Raw genomic sequence first — 17,209 nt, forward strand, 5'->3', positions numbered from 1 at the left:
CAGTCACAAAAGGCAACAGAGCAGCAACACTGGCACCACAGGTTTTACTATCTCTGAACTGGGCTTTGCCATTGTTTACTTTACTGGAATGCTTTGTAGCTGTTCTTTGTAGTAAGAACAGCTGACAGTTGTCTTTGGACTTTGCCAAGTGGGGGATATAAAGTGGTTCTCTTTCACTCAAGAGTCCATGTGGAGGGTTAGTAAGGATCTTTTGTTTTTAAACTAAAAATACTTTATTGTTATTTAGCTACTGCTTGCAAAAATAATGGTTGTAAAGCCACCTTAAGAAAATTTTTTATTTTATTAAATTGCTACCTTTACAATGAATACCTTGGGCAAGAATTGTTTAAGATCAGGACATTTTCTTCTATACATTTCCACCATGTTGAATCTTCCTCCTTCATTTTTTCTTAGCTTCAGCTCACCTTGCAGGTTTTCTGTATAATTCATGTCTGGTAAGAGACTCAGAGAGCTTAGAAAATAACTTGACTTTATTTCCCGTGTACGCTTTTTGACCAAATTTTTAGGAATAATTATGCTGGTTTCATTTAAAGTATATTTCCAATAGGTCACAATACCATACAATCTGTCCTAGTGCCAGGTGCCTCTTACCGACAAATAGAAATCAGCCCAGAGAAAATAACTTAACAGCAAGCATCAGGTGATTTTCAACATGTTGTTGCTCTGTTTTATACCAAATCTACCGTAGTGAAAAGCTCAATATTTGCCAAATCTAATCCAAAGCACATATTCTCAGCTAAAGTCCCACACTGTGGAAAAAAAAAACTAAACAAAAAACCTCTCTAATGTACGATAAAACACTGGGCAGCAGCACTGTGAAGTATACATAAATACATATTACACTTGGTTTGCAACAAATTTTAGAGGTTGTGAATAATTGTGTATTGCTTGATTTAACTGTGAGACATTGCGCTAAAGCAGTGAAAGACGACTTTATGTTCAGATTTGATGATGTTTGCTTATTTTAATTAAAAAATCTCTGGCTCTCTCTAGCTTGTAGCTGTGATGAAAGGATTACAGTCGGATGTGAGATGGGGTCCGGGAGGTGTATCTGCAAACCACAATTTGCAGGAGAAAGCTGCGATCGCTGCGCTGATGGACATTATCTCTACCCCGAGTGCATTCGTGAGTTTAGCTTTTTTTTTTTTTTTTTTTATACTTTCTGCATCTTTTATATAGATCTTATTTATCGGTCAAAAAATAAAGACACATTTATACACATCAATCTGGGCTATGTATGAGTAAATAGTGTCAACTGCAAATGGAAATACACTTAATATCATTAAGAAGTACTTTAAGGTTTCACTTTGAGCGTTGAAAATGAATGCATTCACCAAATATAGTTTATAGTCCATGTTTTGCACAGACCTCTAACTGACCTTCAGTAAATGGAAGAATGATGTTTTAACAAGTCAAACTTAAGACACTTCTTTTATGGCTAAAATCGTGCCCTTGGCAGTCTTTTTTTTAGCATTTCATTTTCCACCAGTTTCCCTGCGAGAGAAAAGTTTGTTCTTGTCTCAAGGAGAGACAAATTCAACATTCCACAGAGATACTGAAATCTGCAGGAGAATTTTCCCCAAACTATCAAGTTGATCTTCCTTGGCAAAGGCGTAAAGATAACACACTCAATCTTTCATCTCTGTTGGTAATTTTTTTGATGCTTCGACTAGTGCTTCCTCTGTCACTGAGCACATGGTGTTTGCGAGGCCCCAGCATAAACACGTGTCAGGATTCAACACGTCCTTAAACGTGCAATCATAATAGTCATTTTCTAATGCCCTTTCGCACACGGCAGACCTGTCTCCTGCAAATTTTGCCTGAGGTTCTTTGGATTCTTAACTTATCTTTTAATCGTCATGCATATGTGAAAGAGTTTCTTTACGTTTTATTACGTGGTTTTATTTATGTGCAGCCTCTGAGGCATGTCAAACCAGACCAAACATGTTGACAGTCATTAGGAGGCAATCTGGCTTCCCTCAGATGTTTATCTGCTGTTTTAGTCTTTGCATACATCGATATTTGCACATATTGTGGGTTAGCATTTGAAGGGAAGGTTTAGCAAATGATGCTCTGAAATTACATGGTAATTACCACACATTTAAAGAAGAGAGTAAAAGCACTGTGTGCAGAGTGAATATATAATCATCAGTAAAGTCAAAGCACTGTCTCCTCTCTTTCTGCTGTGTTGTTTTTAATTTCTTTTCTCCTCTTGTGGTCAGCAGAACATCAGTCTTAACACTATCAGCAGAATTCTGGGTTAAACAGCTTAAGTTGTTAGTTGAAAGCCTCCCTAATGTTTTTACTGTTTCTGCCATCGTCCTTCTCCGTTGGCTAACACATTCAAAATACATTTTCCATGAAGGATTAGTTTAAAAGTCTTAGTATCTCTGTAGAACTACATGCTATGGTATGGTAAGAAATTGTATTTGTTTTGCAGTTTAAATTGTAATTTAATCAACTTAAAGTCTGCCATTCGAAAAACACAAGCTGTCATCCACACACGCCTCTGGTGACCAGAAGGAATGCTCTGTTTTTATACTGTTTTCAGTTACCCATTTGTATGTTTTTCTTTTTTTTTTCCTTTAACTACTCCAAACTTGAATAATCTCTCTACCATTTATGCATCTCTAATACAACTCAAAAGGCTTAATAGCTAAGAAATGTTTTCCATGGATCATCTCAAGTCTCTTGGTGTCATCAACCCAAATGCACACAAAGCAGAATCAACAGTATTTTAAAATCCATCCTGGAGGGGAATTCATATTTTAGTATGCAGCTGAATTTTAGGAGTTATCTGACATTTGTTTGCATTTTCAGAAGTCTGCATCTTTATTGAGTCATACTTCTGACCCAACAAAGATGATGTTATGTGATCATTTTCTGGCTTTATTTCGTATCGCTTTTGTAACCAGCTTACTCTGCTTACCTGACGACCACCAAGTCGCCTGCAGGCCCCATAGTGGGTAAGTTGATTTTCTAGCTTGTCACAACAAAGTTGAGTCTGACAGGCACTTTGAGCTGTTCCTCTTGTTTTCGCTCCCTGTGTAGGACCCACTGCCTGCCCCCCAGGCTATTTCAACTCTCCTAGATGTCAACGTAAGTGCGCTTAGGCCTAAAATGAAGAGATATTCTCATGACTGGGCTATGTTAAATCCTTTTATTGCTTGTTCTCATCTACATTTTTTTGTATTTATAGGACCTCTGCTAGTATCTTGAAAAAGTTTTTTTTTTTTTATTGGACAGTTTAATTAGTCACATTCACTTAGAGGGAGATGAAATGGTTAAAAAGGAGGGGAGAGGATAATGTTACGTACCAGTATGTCCGACTGAGTTTGCTCTTGAGTTAATTGTTAATAAGAAGGGCTGGAGGTCATTTAGCTTGAGGTGTAAATGTATATATGTGTGAGCTTCATGCTTGAATCTCATCAAAACCTGATGTCTCTCATGTTTGGGATTAATTGTGGCCACTTATGTAGAATTTTTGTAAATCATTTTAGTTTTTTTCTCTACACAGTTAGAATGTACTTAAGTTAGCTTGGAACCAAAATCTGTAATTTTTTATATTTGGAATTATTTAGATTACTGTGGTAAATTTTAGAGGCTCCCATTAATTTAAGAGATTAAGAACACACCTGAGGGTGTGGCGGCGATGTCTTTTGTACAGTGTAACAGTGGGAGGTTTTGTAAAATGATTTTTCTTGACCACGTTTTGAACTTGCAAGATCAGATTAAGTTAACTTTAGCTACTTTTTTGTCTATATTTTTTGCTAGAAATACACTGCGTATATTTTTCAAACAATCAAGTCGGATGTGCGTTCAAAAAGCAAACCACTTGTTACCGATTTTGGTTGCGGAACTTAGAAGGCTGCGACGGGGAGCATTGGGATACTGACATGGTACTGGGCTGCAGATAAAATGAGCGTAACACTCTGATGGTCCAAAAAGATTTGCCCTCTTATTATAGCACCAATCCTTTGGGACTTTCCAGTGAGAACTCACCAGGCTAATATTAGTTATGGCTCTTTTTCTGATTTAGTTTAAGCTGGGAACCAACATTTTGAGAAAACCCTTTAACCTCATGTCGTTTTTTAGTTATCCAACTCTTCAAAGAACATAAACAAACATCAAATAATCCTTTAACCCGTCAGTTCTTTTATTGTGTGAACTGAGCGTTGCTTTTACGAAGCAGCTTTTACTACTTCAGTAGGAAGAAAAACAGTGGAAACTCTCTGGTGGCTTCTTAGTGCCAAGCCTAGTCACAAAACAACACCAAGCGGGGTTGTGCAAGACAAACATAAATATAGCTTCTAGCAAACTTGAGTAGCTGGGCCTTCAGCAGCAGAGGAATTTGTTCTTATTGTGAAAATAATGTTTCCACTGTATTTGTCTGCAGCATGCACTTGTGACTACAGAGGGACAGTGCATACCATATGTGATGTTTATGGGCGCTGCCTCTGCCGTCGGGGCGTGGAGGGGGAGCGATGCGACCGTTGTGAACCTGGATACTACTCCTTCCCAAGCTGTCAGGGTGAGAGGACCCCTCATTCCTGGAAAATATTGCTATTAGTTTTCATTTTGAAAGAGATATCCAAAGGATGACATGAAACATAATAAACCTTAGAAGGAAGTCTGGATCTTTTCTAGCAATGTAACTCGTAGAGATATTTTGAATAAATCTCCACTTAGGCTATGATGACATGTATTTCTCCTCAGCATGTCGTTGTGGCGGAGCTGGGGTTGCTGAAAGCGTGTGCAGTCCGAATGGTCAGTGCAACTGCCTCCCCAACTACCAAGGCCGAGAGTGTGACCAGTGTGCGCCAGGTTTCTATGGATATCCAGACTGCGCTGGTAAGTTTTGTTGGCTTGATTTTGTAAAAAATCATGGAACTTTTTCTTATTTATAATGCAACTCCTTCGTCTAAAACATTGATTCTTTCATGCATGTTTGCGGAGTCTTCCTTGGAGCTACAATCTCCAGCCGAATTTCTGCTCTACTGAGCAACCCTCCCCATTTGGCTCCTTCAGACTAGCAGCAGCAATTAGCAAACACCTGATGGAACTGCGAGTCTGCTGAGCTTGTCACATGAACTACGTAGTCCAATGCTCCTGAGAACAGTTGTAAAGAGTATAATGTAGGGACATCGTTTTTTATGTTTTGTTTTTATGCGAAGTGTCAGAAAGAGCAGAAGCTTCTTAAAGAGACACAGGCCAATTTTAAGGCATAAAAGTCCAAAGTTACTTTTAGATTTATGCCAGTGATGAGTTTATGTAAACTTCTTATAAAAACAAAATGTTGAATGCTGCACTTGACAACTGGGACTTACCTAGCAAAATATAATTAATAAAATAAGAAGAATCTTAAAAGTATTTACAGCTGTAATTCCTGCTTGTTTGCTGTCCCCAGCCTGTCGGTGTTCATCGGAGGGTTCATATGGAACTGGATGCAACCCATTATCAGGCGAATGCCTCTGTTTGCCTGGTGTGGTGGGCCAACAGTGTGACCGCTGTGCATCTGGACTCAGGTTTCCCCAGTGCTCTGGTAAACAGAAGTGAACTCGACTGTACACACTAAACATTTAAGATTTGAGCAGAATCAGATGCAGTTTGAATTAACAACAATGTAGCTTGGGTGATTTTTGGTACATTTCAGTAATAACTTTGCATGCATTCATACGGGAGTTATTTTATCGTAAATTTTCTATTGAGGGCATCTGTTTTATTTTCCAGACTCCATCAGTGTTTGTAACCCAGATGGATCCGAAGTGCCCGATCCTCTAACGGTAACCTACTTGCTATAGACTCAGTTCCTATTTACTAAGTTTCCATTGGTTGCTGCCCAACCCAGGGTGGTGAATTTGAATAGATTTACTGTCCCACAGCTGATAACACGGATGAACTTTGGCCCAGATATTAAACCGCACAACAAAGTAAGGCTAGTCCCACTAAACGCACGTGTAATCAAACACGGAAAAAGAGACTTCCTTCCATCTCAAAACGGAAGAAACAACAATCGCACAAAGCAACTCTCGGCTGCTCAAGTGGTTCTGCTTATGAAGTTAGCGACACACACACCCCACTTCAAACAGTCAGAGAAAAGCCAATTTTCAGTTCACAACTCTTGCTCTGTAACACAGTATGCAGGCCCTCGTGACTGATTTAATCTGTATGACGGTGAGCACATGTAACCCGGCCTGTAGCAGCAGCAGCAGCCTGTCTCAACACCTCATAGATTTCTTATCTGCTGTTTTCAGGGTGTCTGCCGCTGCCGGGCCAACGTAGAAGGAACACTGTGTGACAGGTGTAAACCTCTCTACTGGAACCTGGCTGCAGACAACCCTCGTGGATGCACAGGTGGGTCACCAGAAACCCGAAAACAGGAATTGTTGTTCAATGGACTGCGAAAGTATCCAAACATGTTTTCACATTACACATTAACTTCGTTTTATTTGAAATTTATATGACTGATCAACACAAAGAAGCATATGCATGTTCAGCCCTTGTCAAAATAATACTTTGGGGATCCACCTCTCACTGAAATTATGGCAGCAGATGTTTGGTACGTCTCTACCAGGTCTACAGGCCTAGACTGAATTACTTTTATGAAAAAGTTAAAATTTTGGTCATTTGCAGAATATCAATTGAATTTAAATCTTTTTAAAGCAAAGAAAATTAAGATTCCATCCTGACCAAGTTTATATTATTTGCAGCCACCAGCAGTTTCTGGCATTGACTCTAGAGCAAAAGGATTACTTGGTACACAATTTGCAAAAAGGGCTCCAAAGTTACACATATGTTTCCAGCAGTATTATTATTTTTGTTCGCTGCTCACATTTTTCTTCGGATTGTTTTATTGCCAGAAGAAGCCTGATAAGATCCTGATCTGAGCCTTCACCCGTTTGACGTAGTGAATATGTCAACATGCTGCTGTCACCAAGGCCAGACTGATTTTCTGCTTCTCGGAGACAAACGGGAGAATCCCACATAAAATGAGCAAAATCCTGGGAACATTCTGTGACATTTTATTACCAGATGATACTTTAAAACATCTCCTGCTCACTTTAGATTTGTCCATATTTTCACTGTTCAAAAAGTGTGCTATGGTCAGCTGAATGTAGCTCTCATGGGGGAAGATATGGTTGCTCCCATTATGTCGAAAACAACTCCAAGCATTCTCCAGAAGTTGCTCTCATGTTACAGGTTTGCTCTCTTGCCTGATTAACGTCTCTGCCGCTCTTCCTGAAATCATTTGCAACACACACTTTTGATATCTGAAGAATGCCTCTGGTTGAAAGTAGCTGGACATTCAGAGAAAGTTGTTTTTCTTTTTTTTATGCGCTGCAATCAGTGAATGAAAAAGCTCTCTAAGACCTTTTGACCTCCATTTCTTTGAAGCCGAAGGGCTTTGGGGTTGTTGTGTTACACCTGTGTGTGTTACAAAACCCTGTAATCAGAGCCCATTCACAGTTTTTCCCTGTTACATTTTCCCAGCCCCTGCCCTAGCTTGTCTTTTTTTTCTTTCATTCCAGAATGTCAGTGTGATCTGAAAGGGACACTGAGCGGAGTTGGAGAATGTGAGCAGGTGGGTATATTTAAAAGTACGCACACAACATAGACACCATGCCTCTCCACGCACACACATTGTTTGACAACACTGCATTTGTTAAAATGTAAAATAGCTTTTTCCTCCTTGACGTGTTTTTACAGAGAGATGGACAGTGTCACTGTAAGCCAAATGTCTGCAGCCACGCGTGTGACTCTTGCAAAGACGGATACTTTCTGCTGCAAAAGAAGAAGTACTTTGGCTGTCAAGGTAAGATGTCTTCATCAGACATCAACCTAACATGCCACCCTCATACCCCATTCTATTGAAGCTCATGTGAAAAAAACAAAACAAAAACAGTTGTAGATTTTCTTTTTGAACTGGAAAGTATGACGTCAGATCTGGATGATCACAAAGGACAACATTTTGTCACATAAAGTGAACAAAGAAGGAATGAGTTAAAAGTCACAGCAGAGGAGATCTCGAGGATCAGTTACAATAAATACAACAGGCTTTGTTGTTGTTGTTGATTACTTTTCTGTTCTCTTAAATTTACTTTAGTGAGTGAAATAAAAACAGCTATTTCACTCAACAAAGCTTTGTATGTCTTTTAGTAAATAAAGCAGGAGTAAAAGTGGTGAACGTAGTTTCACAATTCATAAAAAAAGCAGGACTGATAGCCATATGAATATATTGAGTTTTATATACATTACAAGGTGTTGGAAAAAGTACAATATAAAAGAAACACAAACTATTTCTTTTTATTCCAGTTCACTTCATGGTTTTCATTCAATTTGAATTGGGTAAATAAATGAACAAGGGCTTTGAGTTAGAAAACAAAATGTTTCTGCCACTGTTTTTTAGTCTGGTGTTGAGTTGCTCTCTTTCAGTAAATTGTTTAATTTCGTCTTCTCTCTCTTTCAGCTTGTCAGTGTGATTTAGGAGGAGCTGTTGCCATGACATGTGATCAGACCTCTGGACAGTGTCAATGTCGGGAGAATGTAACTGGCCGTACGTGTGCAGAGTAAGCTGTGGTCCCATTAAAAAAAATAAATCATGAAATACAGCATCAGCACATTCTGGTAAACGTAAAGGGCATCGATAAAGTTTGAATGCTGTTTGAGCTTATTTAAATGTTGTGGTAAAATCACAGACTTTAATGTATTTCATTGGGATTATATGTAATTTATTGCAAAGAACAGCATTCTTGGATTTTGACTAGGCCATTTGAACACATGATTAAACTTTTAACTGAATTAGTTCGTTGTAGTTATAACTGTATATTTAGGGTAGTTGTCCTACTCAAAGCATGCAACTCAATACATTTTATTTCATTCCATCTGACCAAAGTTTACCCTTATTTATATTTGCTGTTTCTCCCACATCCCTGGTGCCTATCTGTATATAGGAAACACTATGGGTTTATTCTGACAATAGCTAACCACTAGCATTGTTTGAGGTCAGATTTGTAGAGAGCAGGCCTAATAGCTGTCATGTCAAAATATTCTCAAATCATCTTAATTTAACCTTTAACTTCATTTAAAGGTTAAATTAAAGGTTTTCATTTACAAAATATTTAGTGGAACTCGTTATTTTCACTGCACTTTACAAGTCTGTACTAATTTGTTTTGGTATATAAGATAATATATCACTAAACTACATCAGTTGTAATGTCATAAAATCTGAAAATGTTCCAAGGGTGAGAAAATGTTTGTCGTTTTACTCTCACCAGGCCTTTCCCTGGCTACTTTTTCCCATCTCTGCACCAGTTGAAGTTTGAGGTGGAGGATGGCACGACACCAAATTCCCGACCAGTCCGCTTTGGTTTTAACCCCCAAGAGTTCCCAGAGTTCAGCTGGAGAGGTTATGCTGTAATGTCACCTGCACAGGTTCGCCCATTCTCACTGCTGCTCTGTATGAGGCGTATACATAAATGTGACCTTTACAGCAGACTGCAGCGGTTTTCGGTCTCACGATAAATTTTCTGCTTTTGCCCGTGCACAAACAATCACTCGGTGTCCTGTTGTTTTTTTTCCACTGCTGATGTGGGAGAATATCGAGGTCGGCTCTTAGAACTAACACTCTCTGTCCTCAGCCGGAGGTGATTCTAATGCTTAGCCTTGGCTTTCCTGGACCCTTCCACATTATGTTGCGCTACTCCACTTCCCAAAACAAGGGGAGAGTTCGAGTCAAAGGCCGGATCACGGTGGTGGATGAACCTGACTCTGAGTCTTGCTGTGACTGTAAGTGAAGGGGGCCCGCTTTGCTTTCTTTCGCCTCGCTCGCTGTCTGTTGATTAACCCCGTTCTGTTTTGCTTAATCTTCCCGCCTGCCTTTCATCTCTCCACCTAACGCCACTCACTCATTGTCTATCCAAACTTGTGTCACTGGAATCAGTGTGTGACTGTCGTCCCTGCAGAGTGAAGCCAGGGTAACAGTGCATGTTGATCCAAAAGAGGGACGGCAGAATTTTTTCCATGCGGTTCTGCGGTTCATTAACCCCAACAGCGTCAGTGTGACTGGTAGCATCAAAGCTACAAATAGCAGAGGCACCGCAGGTAAGACTGCCTCTGACATAGTCTTCATTCCCTCATTCCACCGTCCAGCTGTAAAATCTAACCCCATCATTTACGAAGTGAAAACATTTCCGTCCTGACATTTATGTGAGCAAATGGTATATTAGCTCTCTGGGTATTTGTGTCGCCTCTGCTGGAGTTTATGATGTCTGTGCTTGGTGCTCTGCAGGGGAAGTTCAGAGTAAGGAAGTGGTATTTCCTCCGAGTCCATCCCCGTCCTTTGTCACCGTCCCAGGAGAGGGCTTCACTGAACCTTATGCATTGAATCCTGGGAAGTGGATTATTCATATAAGAGCTGAGGGAGTTCTTCTGGTAAGTGTCTGGATAACATTTACCTGGTGAAAAAAAATAAAAATAAAATAGATGTGCCTGGCAGGTCAACAGTTCATCACAGGGCAACACGTCAAATTCTTTTAATGACGTCGAAATTATGAGAAAGTGTTTAAAAGTTCAAGGCGGTCAGAATGTTGCTAAATACGACCCAAATGAAATATGTGACATTTTTTATCTTCCCGCTTCAGGATTATTTAGTGCTGCTGCCTCGAGATTACTACGAAGCCTCTCTGCTGAAAGAAGAAGTCGCTCAGCCGTGCACATACCTACACACTGCAAGCAAAGATGAAAAGTAATCCTCTTCCTATCCCCTTACTTTCTCTTAAACCTTTTCTTTGTTAGCATAATGAATTCATCTCTGTTCTCTTTTCACATTTATTTTATTTTTATTTTTTTTAAGCTGTCTGCTGTACAAGCACATCACCATGGACGGTTTCAGCTCTGTACTCGCCACACAGGGCAGGCTGTCCACCCGGAGTGGGCGGAGGAAGAGGAGGCAGGCGCGTGTGCGGCGTCCCACTCCGGATCACCCAGACATGGCGGCTCTCAACGGGAGACAGGTTCAGACTCTAAACTTAATTCAAAACTAACTGGACAAAGAACATTTGGAGCAAATAAGATCTTATAGGACCTCTTAATATCATGCATGTTCTGCCTTTTAGTCTCGTCTGGAGCTCAGTCTTCGTGTGCCTCACTCAGGCCTCTATGTGCTCATTCTGGAGTATGCCAGTGAGATGGACACTGTCCAGAATGTTAACATATTCATCAGTGGACAATCGGGGATCCAGATCATGGCTAGAGCCAATGTTTATAGCTGTGTTTTCAGGTGAGTTGTGTGTTTGTGTCTTTCATACCATCTCTAACATCAGAATTGTGGTGATTTTTTTGGGGATAATTATTGTGTCTTATATCAAAAGTGTTTTGAAAAACTCTTTGTAACCCTTAAAATTTTCCACATTTTATTATGTTATAACATTATAGTAGTGCATGATCATCAAGTGGAAGGACAATGATACATAAACTGCTTTACATAAATGTTTTTAAAACATGGTTTGATTTCAGACCCTTTAAGCAAAATGCATCTGTGTTCAGGAGTAACCTGATTAGTAAATAGATTTCATCTGTTTGTAGTCAGTCCTCAGTAGAAATGTTCTGTGAAGACCTTGGAGGTTTGTCAGGGAACATAAACACCATAATTACAGTAAGAACAAGAAACACAGCAGCCAGTCAGGGATGAAGTCGTGGAGATGTTTAAAGTCACGGTACGGTTACGGAGAGCTGCTCAATCAATCATCTATAAATGAATCAATGTGGCACAACCTCAAACCTGCTGTTTGCATTTTGCAAAATGCCATTTAGGGGAACGTAAAACTTTATTCAAGAAACAGAAACTCGTTCGGATGAAACAGAAACACGACCTCCCGGCCTGCATGCAAAACACAATTTGTAGGAGAAAAGTTAAACCGAACCAGACATGCCAGCCTGCAACGTAACAATGATGGCGATGGCAGCGTTATGCATTGGTGATGCTTTTCTTCGGCAGGGGAAACAATAAACTGATCAGAATCCTGATAATATGAATAGATTTAAATGCATGGAAATTCTGGGAGAAAAATCTATTGGTGGCACTATTTTGTTATATTATTCATTTGTTAAAAACAAATCAGCTTGTATCCTTTTCCTTCAACTTTATACTTTATACTAATGCTTAACGCTTGAATAAAATAAGTGGAAATTTATGGTTGTAATGTAGTAAGTTGTAAGAAAGTTGGAGGTCTATGAAAACTTATACAAGGAAAATGCAATTTTCCTTCTACTAAAATCAAATTTTTTGCTAACCCGTGCAGCACTTTGTGCCGGAGTGTCGCAGTAGACAGCAGAAATCAAGTGGCCATGCTGCAGCTGACTCACAGGACAGAGATTCTTTTGCAAACTTCTACAACGTCATTCCTTCTGGTGAGAAAATGTGTTCCCTGAAGACATGTAGAAAAAAATCCCTGTTTTAATTTTTTTAAGAACCAGCATAATATTGTAAACACGCCGGTTTTCCTTTTTAGTATAAGATCTATGCACTGCCAGCAGAAGAGTTCTCTCTGGAGTATGTGGAGCCCAAAGTGCTGTGTGTCTCCACTCATGGTCGCTTCACTCAGGAGAGGTCAGTACTTGAGGTCATATGACCTACATTTAACGTCTTTTTTTTTTTTTTTTTTTTTTTAATGAGTCATGCACATTAGTGAAAAAACGTGGTTCAAGCTTTTCAACATAACATCCATGACTAGTAAGTTGTAATTTGGACCATGCTGGGTGCTAAGTCAGACCCAATGGCAGAACTGCACATCTGTTCTCCAGGTGTGAATACAAGCATTCCTCCAATGTGGCCAAGGTTCCTGCGCTAAAGATGATCATTCCAACTTTACCGACTCTAAAGCTAATAAGCAACTTGAATGTCACAGATCTTTCAGCTGTCAGTGTGCAACTCTGGTGCTGACCATAAATGGAGTTGAGTGTTCAGATGGAAAACATGTAAACAAATAGAAATGACGGAACTTACCTGAGAGCAAACACAGCTATCGCATCACAGTCCTTTGTTCAATGACCAACCCTGCTTTACACGAGCCACGTTCTTGCAGCCCCCGATTGCTCTGCACTAGTGCTCGGCTAACAGGACTTGCCTTAATAATTTGTTGCTGTTTGATGTTCGCAGTCGACACTGTGTTCAACGGCGGTTTGACAAGCCGTCCTCATCCTGGGTTCTGTATGCCACCCGTGATGGACGGCTGTCATCCACACCTGCAGCGGCTCTCCAACGGGGCAAGAGTGAAGCTTGGAGGCGGAGAAGACAGCCCAGCTTGTTTTCTGTCCACGAGCCTCAGAGTGACGGGACGGTGCTTAAATTCCCTCAGGTATCTGTGTCAAATGTTTTGATCATGTTGAACATCATCCTGCCTAGAAGTGCAGCACACAGGATTCTAGTTGTGAATTCTGCTGTCTCGCCTAGACTGAGATCAGTTTTACTCCAGCGGTGCCCCTCCCGGCTCAGTATGTTGTTGTGGTGCATTACCATCAGCCTGAACACGTCTCTTTCCCGGTGGAAGTGCGAGTGAATGCAGGTCGTATGTGGAAAGGTGAGTTTTTGGGAAAGAGTTTGAATCTGACCAAATTAAATTGAATAGTTTTGATTTGTAATTAAGAGTTTACTCTGGCAGTGATCTGCCAATTCCTTCTTAAAATCAGATTACATACTTGGCCTCATGACAAGATCATCCAATGCTTAAGAGATTTAAAATCATAGAAGGGTTTAGTAGAGAAACAAATCATTGAGCATCAAATTGTCTGACCGAGAAACTATCTTCCCCTCCAGGTGAGATAAATGCCACATTCTGCCCAGCAGTTTCAGGCTGCAGGGAGGTTGTTGTTGCCGAAGGCCGCATTGCTCTCGACTTTTATGGGAATTCTGCGCAGCTGCCCAGCATCTCTGTCATTGTGCCACACGGGAAGACCCTTGTTTTGGTCAGTGTGGTTTTTTTTTTGTTTTGTTTTTCTTACAGTAACTCAAGCAAATCTCTACATTCGAAGAAGAAAATAAAAAATATATTTATCAACAAAGTTTGCAAGACATGCACTTGTAAAATCTGCAGGTTTTCAGAGAGTGGGGAGGCTCGGGTTGTGGAATTGGCATGCAGTGGTCCTCTCTCCTCAGTGTTATGCCATATCTCCAACACCAACAATGAAGGGACTGTTTTCTACCTGGCAACCCCACAAAGCTTTATATAAGAGCTAAACCTCAAGGCAGTGTAGACAGGGGACAGGTTCAGCTTTGTTTGCATGCTCAGTATATTTTATTGTTTTTGTCTGTTGAAAGTATCGATGGAAAAACATGTATGTGACTAAAAAAAAAATTATTTAGTGCCCTATTGCAAGATGGATTGTTTATAATTTTTTTTTTTACTTGTTTAGGATTACATTGTGCTGGTTCCTGATAGTAGTTACTCTCCGGAGCACCTGCAAGAGAAACCTCTTGACAAGTCTGCAGATTTCATAAAACAATGCACAAGTGAAGGCTTCCATATTGAGTAGGTATCCAATCTAGGGTATGCAGCTTACTTTTTTTTTCCCCGTCTGACTTTAAATTAGACAAAATGTTTCTCACTTGTGCCAGTTGGGATTACAGAAATTACTTTTATTTAAGGAATGATGAATTTTGGCATGTTAATCTTCCATGTAAAACTGCATGTGAAAATCAGAATTAGTAGAAAGTAAAATAAAAATCTATAAAAACATCATTGTAATTGTCCTATCATTCTGGTAGGTAGAAAATAGAAAATGTTGGAAATTCTATCAAAAACAGGTTTAATGTCAGACAGTGAAAAAAAAACTAGTATATTTTTATACAATATATTTATTTATCTGAATATCTGTAACCTGAACTTAATTCACTATTAACAACACTTTTAATTTGTGATATGGTTGTTAATATTCTAATGTGGTCAAATGTCTTTAGAACAATTTTAGTGTTGGAAGGAGTTTTACAAATGGTGCCCACTAGCTACGGTTGTCAAGTATTAAACTTATTTTATTTGAAAGAGTTTTTTTTTTTTAAATCTTTAATTTTTCTACATATGGTTGTCATCTGTCAGACCTAGAACCTCATCCCAGTTTTGCAGAGATTCGGCCCGCGCTCTTGTTGCAGCTTACAACGACGGAGCCCTTCCCTGCGACTGCGATAAGTCTGGCTCGACGGGGGCCGTGTGCGACCCCGTTGGAGGACAGTGTCCCTGCAGGCAGCACGTTATCGGGAGGCAGTGCAACAAGTGTGCCACTGGATACTATGGATTTCCCTACTGCAAACGTGAGTAATTTTTAGCTTTTGGCTCAAACATCTTATGAAACACAGCAAATACACACATCCCACTTTAATGCTCTGGGTATTTCCCGTTGTCATTCTGCAGCGTGTGAATGCGGACGGCGACTGTGCGATGAAGTGACCGGACGCTGCATCTGTCCTCCTCAGACAGTGAAACCAACCTGTGATTCGTGCCAGTATCAGACATTTAGCTATCACCCTTTACTGGGCTGCGAGAACTGTGGCTGCTCTCCAACCGGAGTGAACGTAAATGCAGGGCTTCAGTGTGACACTGTTACTGGACAGTGCAGGTAAGCAGTGCATGGTTCAACTATGTCCATTCTTAAACACAAAGTAAAATATGCAAAAAAAAACACTAGAAAATAAAACGGTAACCAAGCTTATTTTTTTACTTTTTGCATTGTATCTTCCTTAAGCAGTGCCAGTCTAGGTTGGAACAAATGTTCTTATAAAAAGCTGAAAGCTGCAGGGAGCTAAATGTCAATTTTACAGAAACACTCACCTGAATATTTCATGTGCATAAATAAAGACTGTGAGTTTACTCTCTGAATCTTAGTCAGTGGATCTGAAGAGTAAATAGTTGGATAAGACAACATACAATAAACAATACTAAAAGGCAGAAGTTATACACACACACACATTTTTGGATTATTCTGTGTTTTTTGTGCAGTTGCAAACCTCATATCGGAGGCCGGCAGTGTGATCGCTGCGCTCAGGGCTATTATCGCTTTCCTGACTGTCTGCCCTGTGAATGCAACCAGGGAGGAGTCACAGCCGATGTGTGCCACCCAGACACAGGCATGTGTCTCTGCAAGGTGAGTATCAGCTCAACAAACCACTGATTTGGAAACTCTTTTGATTATTTTTTTATACCGTCCCGTTCCGACTGATGACATGTTTACAGAAAAACGTTGAAGGTGTCAGATGTGATACGTGCCGGGAAGGCTCCTTCTACTTTGACCCGTCGAACCTCCTGGGCTGCTCCAGCTGCTTCTGCTTCGAAACGACCAACCAGTGTCAGAGCTCCAACAAACGGCGGGGAAAGGTTGGATTACCCCCGGAAACTGCATGTCTTACCATTTTAAGATGCATCCTTTTCAGAGTTTTATGAGTGAAAGTCTGTAATAAGTACAATATTAGTTATTTAATTTGAGCTATTGTAGGAAAACCTCATCAACAATAAAACAAATCATTGCATGCCATGGTTGATTTTTTTATTTTACTTTCATATTTTACTTTTTGAAAGTAAAGATTCTTCTCAAGCATAGTCTCTGTTTTTCCAAAGAAACGCTGCTCTGTAAGATAAAAGTACAGTAAGCCAGTTAGGAAGTATAATATTTACTATAGTACACTATTACTCCTGAAGCTTTTCTCCTAAAATTTCCTGTCATTAGTTTGTTGAGATGCTTGGCTGGCATTTGGAAAGCCCCGACAGGGAAGAGGTTCCCTCAGTGCTGAACGTTGTCAGCAACACAGCAGTGGCCGACATTCAGGAGCTTCCTGCTACGGTTCAAACTCTACACTGGGTGGCGCCACAGTCCTACTTGGGAGACAGGGTAAGTCGGCTCATCCTGAGACACTGAGCCCACGAAGAGCTGAATGTCACTATGTTGGTGCTGTTGCTTTAACACAGAAAAGGGAAAATGGATGGTATTTTAGTACTGAAGACATATCTTCAGTATATCGTCTCTGCTTATATCTAATTGGCACAATTCAACTTAACATGCAAATTTTCCTTTATGGACTAGTGAAGCTAATTAACGCCATCCCTGTTTTTGTTATGTATACAGTCAGGGGGCGTATGAATATGACAAATGTTGCTTTATATGCCTCTCATTCTAGAGATACTATGAAAAGTGCTGCGATAACAAT

The 17,209-nt window shown here is 40.1% G+C and overlaps 1 protein-coding gene across 3 annotated transcripts in view; it reads left to right on the plus strand.

Moving 5' to 3' along the window:
- Nucleotides 1–17,209, plus strand: part of LOC103479641 (laminin subunit alpha-3) — a 69,721-nt gene that overhangs the window by 25,284 nt on the left and 27,228 nt on the right. For 2 of the 3 annotated variants that reach the window (XM_081598785.1, XM_081598787.1), the window contains exons 10-37: nucleotides 1,015–1,146; nucleotides 2,937–2,987; nucleotides 3,073–3,120; nucleotides 4,418–4,552; nucleotides 4,738–4,872; nucleotides 5,429–5,563; nucleotides 5,752–5,804; nucleotides 6,276–6,375; nucleotides 7,551–7,603; nucleotides 7,729–7,834; nucleotides 8,489–8,588; nucleotides 9,297–9,453; nucleotides 9,660–9,807; nucleotides 10,310–10,452; nucleotides 10,662–10,765; nucleotides 10,874–11,033; nucleotides 11,136–11,299; nucleotides 12,321–12,429; nucleotides 12,531–12,628; nucleotides 13,178–13,376; nucleotides 13,472–13,598; nucleotides 13,835–13,983; nucleotides 14,431–14,546; nucleotides 15,111–15,322; nucleotides 15,423–15,627; nucleotides 16,008–16,152; nucleotides 16,242–16,382; nucleotides 16,732–16,893. In XM_081598785.1, the coding sequence (XP_081454911.1) occupies nucleotides 1,015–1,146; nucleotides 2,937–2,987; nucleotides 3,073–3,120; nucleotides 4,418–4,552; nucleotides 4,738–4,872; nucleotides 5,429–5,563; nucleotides 5,752–5,804; nucleotides 6,276–6,375; nucleotides 7,551–7,603; nucleotides 7,729–7,834; nucleotides 8,489–8,588; nucleotides 9,297–9,453; nucleotides 9,660–9,807; nucleotides 10,310–10,452; nucleotides 10,662–10,765; nucleotides 10,874–11,033; nucleotides 11,136–11,299; nucleotides 12,321–12,429; nucleotides 12,531–12,628; nucleotides 13,178–13,376; nucleotides 13,472–13,598; nucleotides 13,835–13,983; nucleotides 14,431–14,546; nucleotides 15,111–15,322; nucleotides 15,423–15,627; nucleotides 16,008–16,152; nucleotides 16,242–16,382; nucleotides 16,732–16,893 (3,587 nt within the window). Of the gene's footprint in view, nucleotides 1–1,014; nucleotides 1,147–2,936; nucleotides 2,988–3,072; nucleotides 3,121–4,417; nucleotides 4,553–4,737; nucleotides 4,873–5,428; nucleotides 5,564–5,751; nucleotides 5,805–6,275; nucleotides 6,376–7,550; nucleotides 7,604–7,728; nucleotides 7,835–8,488; nucleotides 8,589–9,296; nucleotides 9,454–9,659; nucleotides 9,808–9,983; nucleotides 10,123–10,309; nucleotides 10,453–10,661; nucleotides 10,766–10,873; nucleotides 11,034–11,135; nucleotides 11,300–12,320; nucleotides 12,430–12,530; nucleotides 12,629–13,177; nucleotides 13,377–13,471; nucleotides 13,599–13,834; nucleotides 13,984–14,430; nucleotides 14,547–15,110; nucleotides 15,323–15,422; nucleotides 15,628–16,007; nucleotides 16,153–16,241; nucleotides 16,383–16,731; nucleotides 16,894–17,209 lie in introns of all 3 variants that reach the window. The other variant, XM_081598786.1, reaches the window with a different exon arrangement.

This window comes from Poecilia reticulata, chromosome 17 (genome assembly GCF_904066995.2).
Source record: "Poecilia reticulata chromosome 17, P_reticulata-male-v2, whole genome shotgun sequence".
NCBI lineage: Eukaryota > Metazoa > Chordata > Actinopteri > Cyprinodontiformes > Poeciliidae > Poecilia > Poecilia reticulata.